Source organism: Nannobrachium achirus (genome assembly GCF_963921795.1).
Source record: "Nannobrachium achirus genome assembly, chromosome: 7".
In the NCBI taxonomy this organism is placed as follows: domain Eukaryota; kingdom Metazoa; phylum Chordata; class Actinopteri; order Myctophiformes; family Myctophidae; genus Nannobrachium; species Nannobrachium achirus.
This window is the reverse complement of record NC_137816.1, coordinates 57,638,929-57,663,966: the sequence shown is the minus strand read 5'-3', so window position 1 is coordinate 57,663,966 and position 25,038 is coordinate 57,638,929. Positions and strand designations below refer to the sequence as shown.

Here is a 25,038-nt window from a genome sequence, read left to right as displayed (position 1 = left end):
TTAACCACTTGAACCCTAGTGTCCTAATTCTGAGAACTTTAGCCAAAAATAGCCGATCTACAAGCTCACAATGCCTTGCGCTGCGAGGCGTTGTGAGCTTGTAGATCGGCTATTTTTGGCAAAGAGCTTTGGTGAAGAGGGGAAAAAGAGCAGACTAAGTACTTAGTGAAAGTTCAGGTTTATTAAGTATTGATGGTTCAAGTGGTTAAATATCTGAAAACACAAATTGACATGAATCCAAAATACACTGATGGTCATGCTGTCAAACAATGAAACTATATTATGGAATCTGTGAAAAGGTTGTGGGGGTCCCTGCTTCATCTCTCTCTCAGCTAAGGGGTCCCTGGCCTGAAAACGTTGAAGACCCCTGGATTAGATAATTATGTAATAATTGTGACAGGCCTACTCATGATGCTGTAAATATAACTAAAACTAATTGTGAGGACTGACTGGAGTGAAATCCTGGACAGACACACGCAGAGACCGAGCTGAGCTCTCTGTGAATAAATAATGAAAGCCAAGCCACAGCATTCTAGTGTTCCTATCGTTGCGGCATCATGTGATCACTGTGTCATCGGCTCCCGGTTGCGGCCCGCACTGAATACAAAACACTGATGCTGACCTTCAAAGCAGCCAAAGGTATGGCTCCTCCATACCTCCAAAACCTGATCAACCCCTGCACCACCCACCCGTTCACTTAGATCAGCCAACACAGGGATGCTGACAGAACCCTCGCTAAAAGCCCCAGGACAAAAATCCACTCGTCCGAGACAGTTTGCCCTCCTGGCCCGCAAGCCGTGGAATAAACTCCCTGTCGCACTTAGAACAACGGACTCACTCGCTAGCTTTCGCCGTGGACTGAAGACTCACCTTTTCAGACTCCACCTAAACCCATAGCACTACTGAAACACTCAATGACCATACAGGAAGCTAGTTAGCATTTGTTTTTTAGGTTTTTAGAATCTTTTTTTCTTTACTGATTATATTGTTTTTTTAGATTGATATTCATATGCATTTGGTTTGGTAGTATGCAATGAGCCCTTGGCCAAAATACAATAACTGTTAGACACTGTTAAGATACAAAATGTTGTATACCGCTATTATAGTAGCCTAATATTAGCTGTTTAAAAAAAAAAATCTGTTTGCTGTGTGTTCTTGGCGAGTCTTTTCCTCCATTGAGAGAAAATCGAACCTCTGTTCGAAGTGGAGCTGTGTGTGTGTGTGTGTGTGTGTGTGTGTGTGTGTGTGTGTGTGTGTGTGTGTGTGTGTGTGTGTGTGTGTGTGTGTGTGTGTGTGTGTGTGTGTGTGTGTGTGTGTGTGTGTGTGTGTGTGTGTGTGTGTGTGTGTGTGTGTGCAACAGCGCCCCTCCCTTAACATGTGTGGCCAGAAAAGGTTACTGCAGGCTACATACCCGGAGACAGACAGACAGACAGACAGACAGACCCACACACACGGCCACGTATAGGGAGCTCCACACAGCTCCAAAAACATATTGTCATTTTCAAGTTAACGACTTGCTAATTAGATGTTTTCCCATGTAAAGTGCACTTGCTTTCTCAACAGGCATCTATTTATAGCTTGAGGAATGCGTGGTGCTCTGCACCTTCTCTGCAGGGGATTGAAGGGAAGGATAATGCCTTGTTTACCCATTGCAGCAATATTTATATCCATTCGGTATAATACTGTGTACATATAAACAGCTAGGGCTGTCACCATCATTTAGCTCAGGGGTCTTCAACGTTTTCAGGCCAAGGACCCCTTAGTTGAGAGACTGATGAAAGCAGGGACCCCCTCAACCTCATCATAGATTCCATATAGTTTCATTGTTTCATCAATAATCAGTGTATTTTGGATTCATGTCAATTCGTGTTTTCAGATATTTAACCACTTGAGCCGTCATTACCTTCTAAACTTGACCTTTCACTCTGTACAGTCTGATCTTTTCCCCCTCTACACAAAACCTCTTGCCGAAAATAGACGATCTACAAGCTCACAACGCCTCGCAGCGAATGGAAAACCATTGACAATTATGAAAAACTAAAACTGCATTTTGTCTCAAATAATTGCGAAAATAATCATGGTGACATTATATAACAAACAGTGTGGTTTCTCTAACAACCTTGAAAAGCCTGACCGGGCCCATGGTCACCTCCCCCTCCCCCCTCGGGTTTACATGTCATCCTAGCTGTTTCACCTGCGGTCACTGACTGTGTTCTGTCTGTCATAATCCTTATTAATAATGTCATGGGATGCTCGGGGCAGGCTACAGTAAATGGCTAAAGGCCTGCCTGACACAGTTATTACATAACTGACCCACCCGTGATCGGAAATTATTTAGTTTTTTTTTTTCTTTTTTTTCTCATTCATCTGTACATTAATTTGTTGAAAAACGTTTTGTCTGTTTCTGCTATTACAAGCTCACACTGTGTCTCAATCACATTGTGATGCAATGTGTTGTGAGCTCGTAGATCTGCTTTTTTCTTTAAGTTTAACATTATTTATTTTGATTATTGCTACTGGTCATTTATTTTATATATTACATCTATTTTTCATGCCTGTCCTCTACAGTTTTTGTCAGGCAAACATAAATTACATTTTACGTTCCAATGTTTAGTGCCAAAAACAAATGCTTAATGGCATGTATGTCTAGTAAAGTGAAGTACAGTCTCCATGATGGAGATAGACAGAGTAATTCAGTGGGTTCATGCTGCGCTACAGTCTCCATGATGGAGATAAACAGAGTAATACAGTGGGTTCATGCTGCAGTACAGTCTCCATGATGGAGATAAACAGAGTAATACAGTGGGTTCATGCTGTGGTACAGTCTCCATGATGGAGATAAACAGAGTAATACAGTGGGTTCATGCTGCGGTCGCTGGCCTTGTTGACAGATTGAGGTCTGTGGCCGTGTTGCCAGATTTTGTGATTGAAATAAGGTCTATGAAAACCAACCCAACCAACCCACTCGGTGCCGCGCTGTGAGCTTGTATATCTGCTATTTTTCAATAGTTAAAGCATAAAATAATGCTACACAATCATGTGTACCCGTTCTAAATGGGTTAAAGACTGTACATGTGCAGTTGATGGGAGGGAGGTTTGTAAACAGCTATGATTCATCTACTCCTCCTCTGCTACAGACACCAAGCACACACTCCAAATAGGATTTAATAGCTGTGTGTGCACTGTTAGAGTGGTGGGGTGCTTGTTGATGCACGGGCGAATCACTCAAGAGCCTCTTCCCGTGTTTCTGCTCAATCTCATCACATTAGCGAATGCCTCGGGGGCCGGAGCCTGATGCCAGGTGTTAGTAGTCGGCCGTTGTGTATTTTACTGTTAGATTCTGTGGTTTACCTATGATCCTAGATGACTATTTCTATGCATTTCATGTATTACCTTGTGTTTACCTTGCTTACCGTAAGTCGCTCCGGATTAAGAGCGTCTGCTTAATGCCTAAATTGTAAATCTTAATCGTAAATATAGGATTCTTACAGGGGGTCCGGGACCTCTACGGGGTCTTCAGAATAACTACTGTTTTTTGTGTGAAACTGTCTGAAAATACAGATTAACATGGACCCAAGAAAAGATTATGTTAGACGCTGACATTCCCTCTCTCTGTCGTCACACAGGGACACCATGTGGCGGGTGTTCACCGGAGCACTGTCGGTGGAGGAGAAGGGCAGCCAGCTGCTGTCCGACCTGCGGGAGATCGAGTCGTGGGTGTACCGGCTGCTGCGCTCGCCCACGCCGGTGCCGGCGCAGCGGCGCGTGGACGTGGAGCTGCTGCCCCAAGAGCTGAAGAGGCCCATGACCTTCGCGCTGCCCGACAACTCGCGCTTCTCCATGGTGGACTTCCCCCTCCACCTGCCCCTGGAGCTGCTGGGCGTGGACGCCTGCCTACAGGTGCTGAGCTGCGTGCTCCTGGAGCACAAGGTACGTCACCATATGAGGATTAGGGGTGGGACGATAATCCTTATTATCGTGAAGAAAAACACTCAAAAGAATCGATTTTTAAATGTATTGTGAATTTTCGTCCGTCATGCACTGGGATCAATTCACCTTTTATTTGCCGAGCTGCATATCCGGTACCATTTAAACCCTCTATCCACAACATCCCATCGTGCATTGCGCAGAAGTTGGACGGAGCTTCCGGCGCCGCAGCCGAGTGTGATCTACAAGCTCACAACGGTTGCATCTGCGACGCGACGTGAGCTTGTATGTCTGCTGTTAACCGGAAGTGTGGTGCAAAACATTCTCCAGTAAATTCCCGCGGAAAGTGGTGGATAGGCTAATTGGTAAAACGGACCTGGAAATAACGTACTTGACAAAGTATTTTTAGATCTGCTATTTTTTGGCAAATGTTCCACCCAGAGTAATGGATCGATAATATGGTAAATCGCGAATTTTTTGGTCACAATAATCATGATAATCATGAAATTGTCATATCGTCCCATCCCTAATGAGGATAATAATAACTGGAAAGTCAAAGCTGGGAAATTGCGAGTGTGGTTGCTGAAAATGTAGTTGAGTAAAGGTACACAACTATTGGTGTCAAAATATACTTAAAGTTCTAAAAGTAGAAAGTATTCATTATGCACAATATCCAATGTTTCCAAATGCATAAAGATCCTTTGAAAATAGTGGATCTACAAGCTCCCAACGTGCCGCTTGCATGAGCTTGCTCTTCGCTGACTTCCTTGCATAGCAGCTCTTCTGTCAGACAGACACAGAGTGAACGGTTTATCACATCATGATGTGGTAGATCTAGAAGATAGAAGGAAATAAAGCTAGGGCACTGGTTCTCAACCTGTGGGTCGCGACCCCCAGGGGGGTCCCAGAATTATTTTGGGGGGTCCCCAGATGATTAACTTAATGTGCAACATTGTTTTCTCTCTCAACAGTAAACAAACCAACATAAAGTTTTAGTGTATTGAGGGAATCTGCACATTTCTAAAGTGACAATTTAAGGACGTTTTAATACCTCCAAAATTACAAATTAAACATTGGCCAAATTTGCGAGGCGTTGTGAGCATGTCGATCGGCTATTTTCACAATAGGACCATGTTATACACAACGTAATTCCTCTTTGTACTCGTCAGGGTGGGGGGGTCCTCAGTTAAAATATGATTATTTTGGGGGTCGCGGCCTGAAAAGGTTGAGAACCACTGAGCTAGGGGACAGGCCTGAGGTCGGAGACATACAGTATATTACACTCTCTTCCCTGTCGTTGCTGAGTCATGGCATACACTGTAGTTCATACATGGGCAACTGGCGGCCCGGGGGCCACATGCGGCCCTCACCTTCACTTAATGTGGCCCGCTGGTTAATACCGGAATACTGATATATTATTGATTTCAGCTGTTACAATTCCAAACATGACCTGCTTTAATTCCGTCAGTCTATATTAGTAGCTTACTGACTAGTATAGTAGTATTCAAATGTATTGTATATGTCCAATGTAGGTATTTGTATTTAGGTTCATAGAGTCAACATGAATATATAACTAAATGTGTTTGAAATTAAATCAAAATGTTACATTTCAGGATTCCAATTAAGCTTGAGAAAGGTCTGGTGACCGAAACGTTGCTACATTAATAAATTCTCTGAAACGGACAAGCGGCAGTGTGCGGGTCAGTCTGTCTTTTAGTCAGATCTCCTCCTCCTAATGTTTTGTTACCCACGCACCTGCTAAGAGAGACACTGGGTGTGCGTAAGCCTTCCCTTCAAGGATTCCAATTAAAAAATAACAAAAAGTAATTCAGGATTCCAATTCAAAAGAAGCAAAAATAGCCGATCTACAAGCTCAAAACGCATCGCAGCGCGATGCTGTGATGTGTTTTGAGCTTGTAGATCTGCTATTTTTGCCTGTATGATATACTAGTCTAGAATGACAAAGTAGGAAGTAGCAATATGTGCAATGTGGCCCTCTGGAGTGAAGGTGGAAATATAGTGGCCCTCGCCATCATCAAAGTTGCCCACCCCTGCTGTAGGTTATACCCCAGATGCAGCTCCCGCTATATTTAAACTTCAGCTCTAAAAGTTGTCAAGGAAACCTTTATTATGTTGTCCTGCCGCACCGCACCGCCGTGCAATGACCCTGGTACGGTGGCGTTTACCCATGCTCGTCTCCAAATTGAGATTCTTTTTAAAACCACATCCCACTCTGCAAACACCGGCTCCAGCAGCACGCCCATGCAGTGTGTTCACTTACAAGCACTTCAAGTCAGTTTGGTCCCAAATAGCTGAGGTGGATTTGAGAGGCAAGTCAAAGTTAATTTGTTTAGCACATATCAACTAACTACTGAGTGCTTCACAGAAACATTAAGGATTAAGACACAGAGCATTGAGAGCAAAATAGACACACAGGTCATCAATAAAAATGAAAGGAATGAATCACCCGCCACACGCACACGCACTCTTAAGCTATTGTATGCACTGTACTTGAATGATATCCTCATTCAAAAGAACATATATTTTGAATTGTGCTGGTGTGATGGAGTGAAAGCAGCGCCATCTTGTGTTCATCCTTTGGGTTTGATTATGTAAAAATGTGTGTACTATTCCATAACCCAGTCAGAAGATGAAGATCACATGCTTTCTCGGTCAAGTGGGTTTGTTTTCTGGAAGAAAAGGAACGTCCTCCGCTCTGAGGCAGCAGCCCAGCCCAGGGGGTCTGCTGTAGACAGACTAGAGTCAACCACTTAAACCTCTTGTATCGTTCCCTGTCGGGTGGAAACCTTGTATGTCCAAACCTCTTACTTTTCACAATTTGAATTAAGAAATGGCAAAAGCAGCAGATCTACAAGCTCGAAGCGTGTTGCTTCGCACCACGTTTTGAGCTTGCAGATCTGATACTTTTGATGCTTTGTGTGAAGCCGTAGTTTGATCAAGTAAGGCATATAGGATATCGTCGTTGTCAGGTGAAAACCTTGTATGTCCAAAACCGTTTTGCATTTGTCATTTAAAAATGATTCAAACCAGTGAAAGCAGCCGATCTACGCTTGTAGATCTGCTGTTTTCACTACTTTTGTGCGACGGCCTTGTATGATGAAGCAGGGCTTTACTTTGCGAAAGAACGTACAAATTTGAAACTTGGAGATACGAGGTTTCCACCCGACAACAACAAATTACCACCCCCCCCCTCTCCCCCCTTTCAAATCTCTTCGCTGAAATCTACAATCTACAATCTTTTGCGTTGTGAGCTCGTAGATTGTTAACTTTCTGCACCTTTCCTGTGCTGTCCTGTGGCTTGAGCAAAGCATGCCAAGCTCTGGCAGTACATGAGTTAATTAGTGTGTTTTGTGTGTTTTTCAGGTGGTGCTGCAGTCAAGAGACTACAACGCCCTCTCCATGAGCGTCATGGCGTTCGTGGCCATGATCTACCCTCTGGAGTACATGTTCCCTGTCATCCCTCTGCTGCCCACCTGCATGGCCTCCGCTGAGCAGGTTGGACCTGTTCTCCTTACACCACGCAGGGGTCTTCAACCTTTTCAGGCCAAGGACCCCTTAGTTGAGAGAGAGAGATGAGCAGGGACCCCCCACAACCTGTTCATAGATTCCATATTGTTTCAATATTTGACAGCACAATCATTAGTGTATTTTGGGATTCATGTCCATTTGTATTTTTCTGATATTTAACCACTTGAACCGTCAATACTTAGTCTGCTCTTTTTCCCCTCTACACCAAACCTCTTTGCCGAAAATAGCCGATCTAGATCTGCTATTTTTAGGCTAAAGTTCTCAGAATATATTATAGATGCTAGGGTTCAAGTGGTAATTATATAATAAAGGAGAAAAAAACGTTTCTATCACTCAAAGATTTGGAGGACCCCCTGTAGTAACTCTGAGGACCCCCTAGGGGTCCCTGGACCCCCTGTTGAAGACCCTTGCCTTAGACTGTCACTTATCTAGACTAGGACACTGTTTCCCAGACAGCCGATTTAACCCATTTCGTCCGGGAACGCCAAAATTAGCAGATCTACAAGCTCGCAGCGCGCCACTCGGTGAGCTTGTATATCTGCTATTTTTCAATGGCTAAAGTATAAAATAATTCCAGGTCTTAATGGGTTAAAAAAGAAAAGCCTGGCGGCACGTTGGCACAGTCGGTAGCGCTGCCTCCTCACAGCTAGAAGGTCCTGGGTTCGATTCCCGCTGGGGACACTGGGCGCTGGGGAGCGTGTTCTCTCCTCCGCATCATCAGTGCCCTTACCCTATAGGTGGGGTTGGCAAAAAGGGCCTTTCTGTGTGGAGTTTGCATGTTCTCCCCGTGTCTCCTAGGGCACGTTTTCCACTCTCACGAAAACATGCAGTAATCCTGGTCTCTATAATGACTCCACCTGGTCAGCCGGGGCGCCTGATGGAGGGGAAAGGAACTGGTTGGAATAACGTGTTCCTTCCATGCGCTACGTTCTACTGGGGAAATCCCCCCTGTCAGGTTCTTTCAATGGACTCCTCATGCATTGAAGGAAGCATGAGCTCAGTCCGTTGCTCTCCCCAGGTTGAAAGAGGGAGTGTAGCGCCCAGGATTACAGCTTAGTCAATTGGCACTGGGTGAAAAATGGGTTAAAAAATCTGCAATCTTGGAAAAATGTAAGACCCAAAACTAAAAAAAACACAGACGTTATTAAACATAACTGATTATCAAAACAACACAGAGGCACATAACCCGACAGAATCGCCGGCCTGATATGTTAATTTTTGGAACACGGTTCTTATATGATGCAAAGTTAAGATGGTATTTTCAATAGAAACAAACCCTTCTGTGACCCAGGGGTTAACGGGGTGACATCAGGACTTCTATTGATCATCCTGTTGCTCTCTCTCTCCTCCAGCTGCTGCTGGCACCCACACCTTACATCATAGGTGTACCGGCCAGTTTCTTCCTCTACAAGGCCGGCTTCAAAATACCAGACGACGTGTGGCTGGTGGATCTGGACTGCAACAAGGTCAGTTGTCATCTGCATGGCACACAGACAAGGCTCTACTTACTAATCACTTCACTTCACACGCACGCACGCACGCGCACACACACACACACACACACACACACACACACACACACACACACACACACACACACACACACACACACACACACACACACACACACACACAGAAATGCTTATGCAATCGTTTTTGTGCAGACTTCATCATTGAACGTGGCACTTTAATTAAAATATTTCAAAATAATATGTTATCTGGAGACAGAAACTCCTTTTCGACACAAGAGCTCTTTCATGGTTCAGGGTCCCTTAGAACGGAGAGAAACAATGTTGTTATTTAAGGCATGTGAAACAGCTTAGGTCTTTCATCCCAAAGTCTCAGGAGGAAAAGTTGACAGTGAAAACATAACATTGAAAGAATGGAAATGGAACTACCTGTACTTGTCTGTTTAAACTTGATATGCCCGCCTGAATATATCGTTGGTCGGCCAAAAACCTCTTATCTCCATATTTGGACTTTTCTGTGTCTTTCTTTTTCCTCACAAATTACCGCCCTACTTGATCATACCACAAGGTCAAATAAAATCATCAAAGTAGCAGATCCTCGAAAGCTCGAAGTTTCAAGCTTTTAGATCTGCCTACTTTTGATGCTTTTGAATTAGAACCCAGAAAAGTAACCGTTTTGGACATACTGCATTTTGTTCATCCTACCCGGTTATCAATTCAAAGATATTGCTGTCCAAATAATTGTACGAAAAATAATTTGTTGGGCCAGATATTATCGCTGGCGGGCCAGTTCTGGCCTACAGACCACCTGTTTTCCTACCACTTGCATAAAGCATCATGGAAACTGATAAGCTAACATTTTGGTGTTAGCTTGTAGATTTGCCACTGCTTAAATGAACGCACAAATCCAATCCGTTCAACTTGCCATTAACCGGGTCAAGTGGTAGAGATCAGATCTGAGAAAGTATTCAGATTTTGCCTGCTATGTGAACAAGGCCTAGCTGGTCATAAACGTCCCAGTGCTGTCACTAGATGACAGATTAGTTGACGAATTGCAGAGCAGGAAGAGATGAGATAACAAAACACAACACAATGGAAGGCTGTTGAATAGAGGCAGCATCTCCCCTGGTCATAAAGCAACAGCTGCTGTCCCACAGAAGAAGAAGACCACATCCATAATACAGTCAATATGGTCTAACACAGTGGTTCTGAACTTTTTCAGGCCGCGACCCCAAAATAATCATATTTTAACTGGGACCCGCCACCCTTAGGACCACTAAGAGTTGAGGCATTACATTTTGTATAACACGGTTCTATTGTGAAAATAGCAGATCTACATGCTCACAACGCCTCACGCCTCGCAGCGTGAGGCGTTGTGAGCATGTAGATTGGCTATTTTCACAATATCTGTCTCTATTATTTGACAATTTGGCCAATGTTTAATTTGTCATTTTTGAGGTATTAAAACGTCCTTAAATTCTCACTTTGGAATTGTGCATGTTTCAAAATAGTAAATTAAAGCCCTAATTCATTCAAGAGTGTTTTGCACAAAAGTAGTGAAAATAGCCAATCTACAAGCTTGTACGTGCTTTTAGATCGGCTATTCTCACTAGTTTAAATCATTTTTAAAATGATAAATACAAAACAAACGGTTTTGGACATACAAGGTTTCCACCCGCGAACGACGATATATTAATGTATATTAATGTGTTACATATATGTAGTGGAGGTTCTTGCTTCATCTCTCTCTCAGCTCAGGGGTCCTTGGCCTGAACAACATAAAAGACCCCTGGTTTATGCTCTATATTAAAAGCCATCTCTCCTGTGCAGGTCACACCGCCCACCAATGCGGAGCACGTACCGCCTCTACCGGAGCCCGAGTCTACCGAACTCAAGAAACACCTGAAGCAGGTTAGATGGCGTAATAAATATAGTTGATGTTTGGCAATACTGTATGTTTGTTCTGTATTTGTGCCGCACCAGTTGGGGTTCTGTGATATGTTTTAGTTAAAAAAAATATAATAATCTTAAATTAAGATGTTTGTTCCGTTAGTAATCAGTAATCAGTGTTATGGAGTGTTCATTCAGTAATAGGGGTCTCCCAGTCTCTAGTAAAACAGAAATTATATATTTTTAGGTTGGATACAAATGTCATCTAGTCATAATTAAGATTATTTATCAGCTTCAGTTTTATAATGTTCCACTTCCAATTTTGTCTACCCTTTTTGTTTTTTGTTTTGGTTCACCTATTCTTCCAGATTCACTTGTTTATCCTGTACCTTGCATGAGTTCTCTTTCCTGATTGGATAACATCGCTATCTCGACCTGAGAATGCATTTTATTTTACTGGATGTTTACTGGAATCTGTTACTGAACAAACACTGTATAACAGTGATCATAACATAGAGCTATTTAAAGGGGTCATGACATCATGGCTTTTTTCATGTTTCCTGACTTCAATTACACCCAAAAAAAACGAACATTCAACATTCAGTGGTTTTTCTGTAAGCTGTAGTTTTTGGAATAATTAGGCTCAGAAAAGTGGGTTAATTTGCCTCTGGACGTACACATCATCATCCAGGGGGGATGTGGTTGTAGGGGAGGGTGAACGCAACAACTGAATTGGTAAATGGTAAATGGTGCATTGGAACGATGCAAACACAGTGGAAAGTAACATCAAAGGTGATACACCCTCACCTACAACCACATCCTCCCCTGGATGATGATGTGTTAGTCCAGAGGAAAATGAACTCCCTTTTCTGAGCCTTATTATTCAAAAAACTACAGATTACAGAAAAAACACTGAATGTTGAATGTTCATTTTTTGGGGGTGTAATTGAGGTCAGGAAACATGAAAGAAAAAGCCACGAAAAAATCTTTATTTTTTTGATGTCATGACCCCTTTAACACGTCTTCAAATATCACTTACACCCAATTTAAGAATCTACACTTGGATGCTGCTCGCGAACCCATTCATACTGTAGTGTTGACCATACCTGACCACTCACAATGAAACTTCCTCTTCCAGCGATGTGAATGGCAGCAGGGCACGGGGCACAGCTGTGCTCCAACAGAGTTGTATGTACGCTGCATAGAGTGTGGGAGCATCTTGATTTATTTAGCTTCTTGATCATACTAATAGAATGTTTATTCTTTCTTTTTTTCTTCTTGTCTTTGCATGCTGTAGCTGTTGGAGGTAAATTGTGATCAAGGCCCTTGCCAGACTAGCGTAGCAAAGTCTTCAGTGGGAATAGAAACTAATGGCGAATGGTGTCACATTCTGAAAATAGCACATCTTCACCTTCTTAAAATAATGGCCTATGTAATTTTTTGAGGAAAAATGTATTTTTTGCCTAAATCAGTTCTTCATGACACTGGCCACCTCCGGTAAAATTGCCTATATCCTAATTGAAACAGGTCATGCTGTTTCCATCCCTTTTAGTATAATGGCCTATCTCAAGAGTGTGACGTATTGCCTAAATCTGGAGTAATTCAGTAAATTATTTGGTTTAAGTCAGGTTTATAATATTTAATATTTAATGCCCAATATTATCGTTTTTAGAAAAAAAATTTAAGAAGGTTGAAAGCTTGTAAATGAACACGTAATGAACACGCAACACGTCCTACGAGGAACTAAAGATCATGCTAAACGCTGCCCTCTAACGATCCTAATAGGTCCTAATATGACTTCAGAAGTTGGTCCACTTCTGGTCTCCTGTTTCTTATTAGGGTTCTAAGCAACAAAGCTGCTGGAAACCTGTCTTTTGTATCTGTTAGGATTCCTCTTCTCAGCTAAATGTATCTGCTGGATACATGGAAATGGACGCGCTTGGAACAACTCCCTGGGGAGAGTCCACCTTGAGGCATCCACACTAGATGCCCAGGGGTGTCACAAGGGGTGGGGGGGAAGTGAGCGTGCGTGCGTGCGTGCGTGCGTGCGTGCGTGCGTGCGTGGGGGGGTTGGTTGTCTGACCCTGTTACAGATGTTGTCCAAAAATCATGCAGATCGGTATTCGGTACACAGTATCTCTATAGCCATTAAACGAAACGGGTATTTCTTACATTGATGCTCCTACATATTATCATGCAAACACCAGTTAAAGTTACTTTCCATCCCTCATATACTGTGTGCACGCACATCCCATAACCCACACACTGCACATCATTTCGGAGCTCATATCTTTGAACGGGTAAGGGCTAGTACATATAATTTTGGGGGTCCTTCAGATGAAAAGGTTTGAGCACCACTGACATAGAAACATAGGTTTTTTCAAAAAACCTTAGAAGGATTTGAAATATTCAAAGACTTGCACAAATCTTCATCGTTTTTCAAAAATAGCAGTTCTACAAGGTCGCACTGTGAGCTTGTCTATCTGCTATTTTTCAAAAGCACGCAATGCGTAATAATGCGTTCCCAGTCTAAGCGGGTTAAACCCCTATGAAGAACATTCATGGGGGGCCCACAGTGAATCCTTGTACCCAGGGCCCAGAATTTGGTGCGACACCCCTGGGGAGAGTCCACCTTGAGGCATCCGCATGATGCCCAAACCTCCTCTAGCGTCTCCTTTCCACGTAAAGCTCTATACAGATTCTTTGCAGGACGACTGAGCTTCTCACCCTGCTATCAGGAGGCAGCCTAAACCCTTCTGAGAAAAACCCATTTCGACCGCATGTATCCGTGATCGTGTTCTTTCGGTCATGACGACCCACGTTCAATGACCATGGCGGATGCAACTATAGTCAGTGTCGTGTCGACCACCCTCCGTAATCTCTCCAAATTATCTAGCTACTTTCTCAAGAGAGCTGCTTGTTTGTGTTTTTGTCATCCCCACTCCATTCTAACCACTGGTTTGTCCCAGTTGGTCACTATGGATGTCCTTTAGTCCCATTGTGTCTGGGAGTTTTCTTTAGTTCTTTTATGTTGTTGTCTGTGTGTGTTTCTCTATAATCACTGTTTTTGTGCGTCAAACATCTCCCTTCTGTGTCCTCAACTTCCTCCTGTCTGTCCATCTCGTCTTCTCTACCTGATCTCTGTCTTGCTCGGTTGTCTCATCTAGAGTTGTCAAAACAAACGCACAACAATGAACCCATTAAGACCTGGAATTATTTCATACTCTATAGCTATTGGAAAATAGCAGATTGTATATCTGCTATTTTTTGAAAAATCATGAAACTATTTGCAAATCTTTGAATATATAATTTTCAAAGCAAACTTCTGTAACTCAAATCCCTGCTTCCGGGGCTCCCTGGAACAACATATTTTGAGATGGGGGTCCGCAGCCTAATAGATGTAATTTTGGCGGTCCTTGACATGAAAAATGTTGAGAACCACTGATTTTGAAAAAGGATTTAGAGGACATTTATAGAATCGGGTCAAAATATTCAAAAATAGCAGATCTACAAGCTCGCTGTGAGATGTATATCTGCTATTTTTCAATAGCTAAAGCATAAACCAATGGTTAAAGCGGTTCAAGTCTTAACACGACACGGACACATTCCAGGTGTTAAAGGGTTGAAAACAGAAGAAAAAAAACTAAAACCATCTTTTTTGAATCTCCTTTCTTCAGTGTGTTCTTGGGATGTGCTCTTGCTTCTTTATGCCTACTTATCTTCAAAACCAATTACTAATTTAATCACATGACTAAAGCATATTGTTTTGCATTATTTTAGCAGGAATTGGGGTTCATTTCAATGCTAATTAGTTGACCTGAATGAAAAGAATATATATCGTCGCTGTCGGGCTGAAACCTTGTATGACCAAATCGAAAAAAAGAACCTGTGTTCCAAAACAGATCCAATTTAGTTATTATTTAGCAGCAGTCTAAAAAATAGAGCATTCAATTGTGGGAAAAGATAAATTCATATCGAGATTAGGTTTTTGCGCGACAGCAACGAAAGGCTTTTTGTGATGTGGTTTAATTATAATCTTTTTTAGACTGAGAAGGGAAAAAAGAACTGTTGAAAGGAGAATAAGAAAAGAAAGTGAGAGAGGTCATGATGTTGCGTGTCGTTTCAGTCACAAAGTGATCATCCCATTCCATGTGTTTTTATCTCCGTTCCCAGTGTCTGTTTAGACTGACCGTGATCACCCAAAAGCAGATGTTCCCCTCAGACTACAAGGTTTCCTCATTTCTCTTCATGCCGAATGTGGAATGCACGGCCTGCACGGACATATTGACCAGTCTGACATCATTGTTGCCTGTCGATACTGTTATTAATTCTCTATTCCCAATCTCCTCGCATAACCCGGGCATACTGTAGAGCCAATCCTTACTCTATAGATGTACAGTATGTACTGTACTGCTTAGCTCTGGCTTGAGCATGAGCATGAGTGCTGCATCTAACTTTGTAATGACGTCAGTGAAGTGTTCTGGTGAGCAGAGCAAAGATTATGATGAAGCCAACGACTTTGTCACAGTTACACGACCGCCCCTCTCCCAGTTCTAACGAATAATGTTCCATCATTGCTAAGCTAAACATCAGCTGAACGTCTGCAGCAGTCCGTTTCAGTGCAAACCATGACTAGTAACTCCCACTCTGTCCGTCTGTTCCTCCCTTGTTATCCTGCAAAATGACTTGTTATCCTGCAAAATGACTTGTTATCCTGCAAAATGTCAGTGCCACGTCAATGCCAGTCCCATCTCAGGCATCAACATGACACTTAGGCCTACGGTATAAAGCAAGAGATGAACCACTTAAATATGTATTGGCTGCTTCTTCTTCTTTCGTTTGAACCACAAATGAAGGGCGTGGGTGAAATAATTAGTTTGCACTACTAATTATAACTTAATTTATATATATTGTTTGGCCAAACTCAAGCTTTTTACTATTACTATATCATTGCAAAAATAATAATCCCCAGCATAATTTTCACACTGCCCCTTTGTTTGTGGTGCAAATGATCTAAAAAAAGAAACAAAAAGGAAAAAAAAAACACCTTTTTAAGGGTTCATTTGGAACCCTCAAGGAACGATGATGGTCCCTGGACCACACTTTGAGACTCACTGGTGTAGCAGAGTGTTTCCAGTGAGCCAACATGCACAACATCAGCACCCTGACACTGTTTGACCAGAATGGAACAGAGTCTTCATTAGTATCATTGGTAACTCCACGTGAGAAGAGACCCAACTTCTGTCCAAAATGTCTGCTGTGCATACAGTCCAGTGGTTCTCAAAGTGGATTCTAGGGACTCTGTGGGTTCCTTTATGGGGGTCTAAATTGACCCATACAAGTCTGTAACTCTGACAGTGTACAAAATGGAACCAAATGGACCCATTACGGTCCATTTTGTACCCTGTCAGAGTTAAGGGGACTAGGGGAGACCTTGAAGTGTAATAGCTTCAGAACCACTGATATAGCCTATTGATGGTGTGTAGTAAACAGGGTCTTGGTGCAACAACTACAACAACCCCCAGTTGCACACAACTCGTTGATGCCAGCGGTGGGAGTGGTTGATGATGATGATGGGTCTGTTGCTGTACGTGTCTCCTGCCTCCGTGTTGCTGGGCTAAGCGTTGTGTGGGTGTGTGTTGTGACTGTGTGACCGCAGGCCTTGGCCAGCATGAGCCTGAACACGCAGCCCATCCTCAACCTGGAGAAGCTCCAGGAGAGCCAGGGACACCCGGAGATCCCGCTGCTCCCGCCGGGACGGGACAACAAGGCCTCTCCGTCCTCCACCGAGTTCAACCCCCTCATCTACGGCAACGACGTGGACTCTGTGGACGTGGCCACCAGGTAAGACCTCACACACTGCACCTCACTTAGCAAGACCTCAACACACTGCACCTCACTTAGCAGTGATCGTTTTGGCAGCAAATCTTGATTTAGTTTCTGTCATAGTCTTTTGAATAACATTCCAATTATTTTGACCGATCTGTATGGTAGGGCATTCACCAAATATTCAAATATTCGAATACCAAAGTCACTATTCGACATTGTTCACCGAAGTTGAATATTCGCTTTTTTTTTTTTTCTTCTTAAAAAATATATAGTTTATAAAGCTTGGCTAGATAGGAAGACATAAGAATTAGTTTATTGCGACCGTAGGGAGCTACTTACTGTAGAAACCTCCACCGGCTGTCCGTGGGTGAGTGAGTGAGTGAGTGAGTCAGTCCGTCCGTCCGTCCGTCCGTCACACTTTTGCCCTGCTCATATCTCCACAACCGTTGCCCCCATCCATGCCAAATTTTGCACACACACTCCTTGACTGCCAAACTACAACCTCCAAGGACCCCCGGAGCCCCAGGGACCCCCAGGTCCCTGGGGGACCCCCAGATGTAAAAAATGACCAAATGTGCAAAAATGACCAAATGACCACCCCAACGGGGCTGCTCACGGGGAATTCCCGGGGACCACCAACTCCTGGTGCTCCAGAACGGATGCAAAAGTGGTGGCGCCCCCAGTGGAGGACCCCCTGCCACTGCAGCGCACATAAAATGCCGTAACTCGGGCTAGGAGCGTCTGGGAGAGCCGGGGCCGGTACCTATTCGTCCGCCAAGGCAACACGGAGACCCCACCCCTCATTTCTCACATGGCCCTATTGTAGCGCCACCTTCAGGCCGATTTTTAAAACACATTTTTGGACACTGCTCCTACAGTTTTTGCCCTAAAATCACGAATATCACTACACAGCATGTCTACACTCATGTCATCAACATGGATCAGGAAGATTTTGGAAAAACAAATTTTTGCCCTATTTGTGGAGATAAGCCACCTACGGTCGCTTATCTCCCGATTAGGGAGTCTTACTGGTCAATGCCCCTGGTGGATGAATTTGTTAATGCTCTATACCAGGGGTCCTCAAGACTTTTTAGGCCGTGACCCCCCCACATCAACCACATTGCCTGCCCTGAAGTGTTGTGCCTCACAGACAAAATACAGACACGTTTGTGTCGTTTTTGAGGTCCTGGATCAACTTTCTCACCTTCCTTGTTGATTTTGGGTGAAAAGCGAGGCACACTCCCCCTGCTATCTCTTTGTAATGGAGATTTGCAGCCGCTTTTTTTCTTTCTTTTTTGGCAGGGAACAGACAATAAATAAAAAAGCCTAGCTGAATTTCCCCCTTGGGATAATAAAGGTATCTATCTATCTAGTAAAATAGTTGAATAACGACTGCAGTGCCTGTAGTTGGTCGCAATTCATCCTGTATCCTGTCTGTATTAGCTCAGTGTATGCAGCATACGTTTTCTCTCACGGGCCTGGCATCTGGGTTCAGGTCATGAGGCTTGGACATGACTATTCCAGATTGCAGATACATAATATGGTATATATCTGTATTATAGCAGTGGATTCCATGGACTCTGTAGGTTCCTTTTGGGGTGGTCTAAATGGACCCTTACACGTCTGTAACTCTAACAGTGTACAAATGGAACCAAAGGGACCCATTTGGTTATGGGTCCATTTGGTTCCATTTTTACACTGTCAGAGTTAAGGGGAGACCTTGAAATGTAAAGGTTTGAGAAACACTGTGTTATCATAGAAAGCAAACAAAATGACAGAACACGTGAATGAGCTTGTCCTTTTGTTCTCCCAGGGTGGCCATGGTGCGGTTCTTCAACTCGCCCAACGTTCTCCAGGGTTTCCAGATGCACACCCGCACCCTGCGTCTCTTCCCCCGGCCCGTGGTGGCCTTCCAGGCCACCTCCTTCCTGGCCTCTCGACCCCGCCGCTCCTCCTTCGCCGAGAAGCTCTCTCACACCCAGGCGGTGGAGTTCTACGGGGAGTGGGCTCTCAACCCCTCCAACCTGGCCTTTCAGAGGATACATAACAGTAAGGAGCCGTCATCGGCCTTTAGTTGACTTGTTTTGACTGCACCGGTATCGGCAAGTATACAGCCAGTCCCTGTATTTGTATCCACGTTGTGTCCCTATTTTAGCCAATGTTCTTGTAGGCGAACATTTAAAAGTAATTTAAGAGTAATCGGTGGTCCAGGATTCTCCAAAATCATCACGCCAGTTTGAAGATAGTTAAAACATTGGGACATGTTGGTATTGGCTTCATCATGTCCAAATACAAAAAAATCAAATAATGGGTGCTACTGGCCTAGTGGTTAAGGCGTATCTACCACATATAGACTCTAACGAGTCTGGCAGCAAGTCGCAGCAAGTCGCAGGTTTGAAAAGCCCATGGGTCTGGCTCTTAAAAACAGGGTGCTGTGATGTTTTTTACCCCTAAAACATGATCATCAGGTATTATGATATACTTGCATGAACATTATTATTATTATTATTATTATTATCAATAAAATGTATACAGAAAGTTATGTTATGTTTTATTTCATTAACATATTGGGTGCCCCTAGATTGAGCCCCATTTATCCCCTCTCGATGCCCAGGCCCACCACCATTCTATTGAATACGGCCCTGCTGCGTCAATGCATGCGTCATGACGTCACTTGGTCACATGACCGCAGACAGGATGTTGTTGTGTAACTTACTGTATGGGCCAGTGTTGATCATAGCTGTTCATTGCCGATCAAAAGTTGGTCATTTTGCCGCAGCCGGCCACAGTTTTAGCCATAAAACAAACATCAGAGATAAAGGGCTTTAAAGATGGGGAAATGCATTGGATTATATGGAGAAAACCCGCTGTGAATGGGCTGCATCCAGGCGTAGCCCCGACCTTACGGTGAGATTTAAAGTTAATACTGTAAATACAGTAAACGCGGCAAACACGTCGTGGGCCTCCAGCGACATCAAAGAGTTTGATGCGTGGGCACCCGCTGAGTTAAGCATACCTGGTTTTCAGGTGGGTGGTGACCCAACTGAAGTTAGCCACACCCACAGAAGGGGAGGGGATGATTTTATTGAGTAATTAAAGTGGTGTATTTCGATTGGGCCTTTTTGAGGCTTTCAGGAAGAAACCAAAAATACACAGTGAAGACATATTTGCATATTATAACCACACCCGGGGGTCTATTCGAGTAACGTTAACTCCATAGACACATACAAAACAGAAAAAGAACACAACTTATGGCACCACCTCTCTAATGTCGGCGTGCTCTCTAATGATTTCCAGGCGTGTACGACCCGTCTCTGATCGGGGACAAGCCCAAGTGGTACGCCCACCAGCTGCAGCCTGTCTTCTACAGAGTGTACGATGGGAGCTCCCAGCTGGCCGAGGCGCTCAGCGGACCCCTGGAGGACGAGCAGAACGACTCGGACCCCAGCGACAGGTAGGAAGGAAGGAAGGAACCCTCATCATTGCCGTCAGGGCCGAAACCTCTTATCTCCATTTTGTCATTGTCGGGTGGAAACCTCGTATCTCCAAGTTTCAAATTTGTACGTTCTTTCGCAAAGTAAAGCCCTGCTTCATCATACAAGGCCGTCGCACACAAGTAGTGAAAACAGCCCGCGAGGCGTTGTGCGCTTGTAGATCGGCTGTTTTCACTAGTTTAAACCATTTTTAAAATGATAAATGCAAAACCAACGGTTTTTCACCCGACAACGACGATATTCTAACTTCCAGTGCTGCAAAGTACTGTAACTAAGTATATTTACTCAAGTACTGTACTTAAGTACAATTTTGAGGTATTTGTACTTTACTTGAGTATTTCCAATTTCCAGTACTTTCAGTTCCATTACACTACATCTCGGATCCAGATATTGTATGAATGAATACATTGTATGTCTGCTATAGCCAACCCTAAAATCTAAAATGACATCCACGGACGTAATCCTTTGTTAACTCATTCTGTGCCTAACCCGAACATGTTCAGCTTTATTTCAATCCAATACATTCTTTTTTTTTATTAATTGACTTACCCTGAGCTGCTTGTAGAGTCGTGGGTGGTCCTGGCTCGTCCTACGCTAGCCAGCTAGCCATTTTACATGGTCCGACGATATATTCCATTAAAAATGGTTTAAACTACATTTTTGAGCCCCCCAATGTTCACTGAATGTTCAGCGCCGCTTCCGGAACGACGTCCAGTGTGTTCGGCTTTTTTAATGAAATGAATAAAATGATCCGAGGCCTTCTGAAGCCTGGGCCTAAATTTTCAATCCAGTGTTCGAAATCCGGGCGCCCCCCGGCCGGCCGTTAGCCGCGAACGTTGCCGCGAATCGCCGCCGAATCCAATGAAAAACCACATCTTTGGAGGCCCATATCTCTGGATTGTGTTTTTAGGGATGTGGCGCGAGGTTTATTTACGGCGAAATCGCCTAAAAATGATCTTTTAAATGACAAAATGCTAATAGCTATTCTGTAGCCATTTTCATCCGGGACCTTTCCATGACGTGCACGAACGTGAGCACGCGCGTCACTGCAACGTGAGTCCCCGGATGCTAATACGCTCGCCTATGGGACAAACCCTGGCATTCTTTGGCGCCCTCTAGGGGCTGGCACTAAAACGGTTAAATCTCTGGGAACCCAGTCTCCACTGCAAACCTTTGCAGTTACAGACCTTTAAGGGTCCATTTGAACTATGAATAATTTACTGTTAGCTGGGGGAACCCTCAAGGACCCCCGGGGGTCCCCAGACACCACATTGAGAACCACTGTCTTAAAGGTCAGCAAAATGTAACAGAGATAAATAATTGAGTGGATTTTGACTAATCATCACTGAGCAGTGGAGAAGGCAATTACATTTGAATTGCTTACATATATATATATCCACATGTTTAACATGAATTAAATTGCAAGCAAGTGTCTTGTCCGTGTAAATTAGATTTTCATATGGCACTGAAAATCGACAGAGAACACTTGCTACTTCCTCGATGGCCAAACAAACCATGTCGCGCTTTAGAAAACAATTTGGCGGAAATGTCAAGTGCACACTGCACAGCGAGTCGTAATCAATAAGCTAATCGTGTCAGAACACTGGCTATGGTCCTTTTTTAAAAGGGAGTGTGTTTGATTCCTATGAAGCCATGTTCTAGTTCTCAAATCTCACTCTGCTCAGTTGTAGGCCTGTCACAATTATTACATATATCGTCTAAATGGCAATTATTTGACATAATCACAATTATTTGACATAATCGTCATAATCGTTTACATGTTGAAAAATGTTTTTTCAAACATTTTCAAAAATAGTGGAAATAGCAGATCTACAAGCTCACAACGCGTCGCATCACTATTTCCACTATCAATGTTCTTTTTCAAATATAAAGTTGTCAAATATGTCAGTTATTTCTTTGTATATTTAGTGTGTCATATCTGCCATGTTTAACTTCAAAGCCTAAAAGCCAAACAGAAATGTAATTGTTAACGATGAAAACACAATTAAATCGTTAATCGCAATTATTTGAGTGACAATAATTAATCATCATGTAAAATGTCCTAATCGTGACAGCCCTAGTCAGTTGTATGATGGTGGATATGTCATCTGTAGTTTTATTTTCTTGTCTTGTTCACGGGCGACAGTGGCAGCGACAGCGAGGGGTACGACGACTCCAGCTCCTCCTACTCTTCGCTCGGGGACCTTGTGAGTGAGATGATCCAAGGAGACATCCAGGGAGACACTCCAAGTAAGCAGTGTTGTTTTTGACAGCAAATTGTAATTCATAGTCTTCTGAATAAAATGTCATTTAGTTTGAGTCATAATTTAGTCACCTGAAAATTGTTAGTTTTAGTCAATTTTATTTTTATTTTTATTTTTTATTTTTAAGATTTTAGGCGACTAAAGTCTGATTTAGTCAACTAAAATGTATTTTGGCAGGCCTTGATAGCATCGTAATGACTGATTTTACACTTGGTTGTGTGCTTAAAATAGCAGATCTACAAGCTCACAACATTGTGAGCTTGTAGATCGGCTATTTTCAGCATGCAACACCTGAGAGCAACCAATCATAAAATTACTCTCCTCTCCACTAGTCCCTCCCTAACGTTTTAGTCTAGTTTTGATTTTGTTGACGAAATTGTCAATATATTTAGTCTTAGTTTTAGTCACCACAGCTTAGTTTTTGTTTAGTTTTTGTTTAGTTTCCGTCAGTGAAAAAAACACAGTCGACAAACATTTGTCGTCATAGTTTTAGTCGACGAAATCAACACTGCAAGTAAGGAACTCCTCTGTCTGTGGCACCCAGACCCATGAACAGCATCCGTGGATCACAGCTCTCAGACGCCCACTGACTGATTTCAGCCATTTGGATTCAGTTATTTTAACTATTTTACTGCCACAAAGCCTTTTACGCCTTTTATAAGAGTATTAGAGCAAAGGTTAGATCAGATCCCCAATCTGCAAATTTCTCAAGAGGTTTAGAATCATAAATAGTAAAACATCAAACTTTTACATCTGTTAAGTATTTGGGAACATGCACATCGTCACTGTCGGGCAGAAACGTTGTATCTCCAAGTTTCAAATGTGTACGTTCTTTCGTAAAGTAAAGCCCTGCTTCATCATACAAGACTGTCACACAAAACTAGTGAAAATAGCAGATCCACAAGCTTGTAGATCTGCTATTTTCACTAGTTTAAATCACATTTTTAAAACAAACGGTTTTGGACATACAAGGTTTCCACCCGACAGCAACGATATACATCATTTAAAAAAAATGCTCTTATAATGTGGTGTCGTGTTCTCATCACCGTCGACATGTCAACACCAACACCTTTTAGACTTGGAGAAGCCCACCCACGCTGCCCTGGGGGACGCCAGCGAGGTGGAGTTCCAGGACTTCCAGGAGTTCCGGGACGGCCCTGTCCCCGACGGGCCAGCAGGGGGCGCCGAGGGAGCCGCCGAGTCCTCGGATGGACAGCCTCTCCGCTCCAGCTCCAGCACCACGGCCAGCTCCAGTCCCAGCACCGTCATCCAGGGAGTCAACCACGTATGTTCACCTTAAGCTGGTTGCACACTGCTGCGTTTTTCCCTTGCGTTTTGGAAATCCGAAATCCGCAAAAAAAAAATTCAGGCCAAGGAGAGAGAGAGAGTGAGCAAGGGACCCAGTGGTGACTGTTGAGAAAATCGGAAAAAAAATCAGCCCTGGTCCGAAAATAAATACGAAACGGGAGGCAGTGTGCAAACGTGATTGACATAACGTGAGGTAGATTTTTTTGGAGCGGTGAAAGCGCTCCCAATAGACAGGTATGTCTGTGGCTGGCTGGCTATGTGGCTGGCTGGCTGGCTGGCTGGCTGGGTATGTCTGTAGCCTGGCAATACCTTGAGTGGCCACATTAGTTAAAGGAGGGGCGCTGTTGTGCAGGCACAACACACACACACACACACACACACACACACACACACACACACACACACACACACACACACACACAGATTCACCGCTCCACTTCGAACCGAGGTTTGATTTTTTTATTTCTGTGCTCTGAAGTTCGCTCCGATATTCACCCGAAAAAACACAGCAATGTGCAAATACCTTTAGTGTTTATTTTGTCTACTAAAACTATCACGAAAAATGTTCGTCGAATACCTTTTTTCGACGAAAACAAAATAAGAACTAAATAAAAACTAAGCTATGATGCGCTCGGGTTTTGCGCTCTGAAAATAGCCGATCTACAAGCTAACAAGCTTGTAGATCGGCTATTTTGACATTTGAACGTTTGAGAAACACTGCTTTTAAACCACCGCTGAACAGAGTGTGGTTTTGGTCTTAACAGGAGCAGGCTGTGGAGCCGGGCGAAATCCAGGCTTCGCCCAACGCCGCCTTACAGAACCCTGTCCCAGGACCGGTGGTGGGGGGCAGCCAGCCGCCCTTCTGCCCCAGAGCCCCCGTCCCCTCTGCTGCTGCCCCCACCTCCACCACCACCACCACCTCCTCCTCCACCACCAGCACCACCACCATGCTGGAGCCGGGAGGAAGGAAGCCAGAGTACGACAACCCTTACTTTGAGCCCCAGTACGGCTTCCCCACCGAGGACGACCCCGACGCAGAGGAGCACGTGGAGACCTACACGCCTCGCTTCAACCAGAGCCTGGGCCAGAACGGCAACAAGTGAGTCAAACGCACGCACACGCACCTACACACACGCACATACCGTTGTTTCCTGTTGAGATTGGCACATTTCCTGGGGCAAGCTGCCCAGATCACACATGTCACACGTGTCTTCTTATTTTTTCACTCTCAAAAAGCGCCTGCAATGTAGTGCATTTGAAACTACATTGCAGTGCACATCATGGGGTGATCACTGCTTGCCTCCTGTG

The 25,038-nt window shown here is 43.8% G+C and overlaps 1 protein-coding gene across 2 annotated transcripts in view; it reads left to right on the top strand.

Moving 5' to 3' along the window:
• madd (MAP-kinase activating death domain) overlaps window positions 1-25,038 on the top strand; it is a 110,808-nt gene that overhangs the window by 25,363 nt on the left and 60,407 nt on the right. For both annotated transcript variants that reach the window (XM_080729874.1, XM_080729873.1), the window contains exons 5-14: window positions 3,627-3,930; window positions 7,312-7,443; window positions 8,829-8,942; window positions 10,776-10,856; window positions 16,495-16,679; window positions 18,478-18,713; window positions 19,962-20,118; window positions 22,305-22,408; window positions 23,499-23,707; window positions 24,495-24,829. In XM_080729874.1, the coding sequence (XP_080586000.1) occupies window positions 3,627-3,930; window positions 7,312-7,443; window positions 8,829-8,942; window positions 10,776-10,856; window positions 16,495-16,679; window positions 18,478-18,713; window positions 19,962-20,118; window positions 22,305-22,408; window positions 23,499-23,707; window positions 24,495-24,829 (1,857 nt within the window). The remainder of the gene's footprint in view (window positions 1-3,626; window positions 3,931-7,311; window positions 7,444-8,828; window positions 8,943-10,775; window positions 10,857-16,494; window positions 16,680-18,477; window positions 18,714-19,961; window positions 20,119-22,304; window positions 22,409-23,498; window positions 23,708-24,494; window positions 24,830-25,038) is intronic.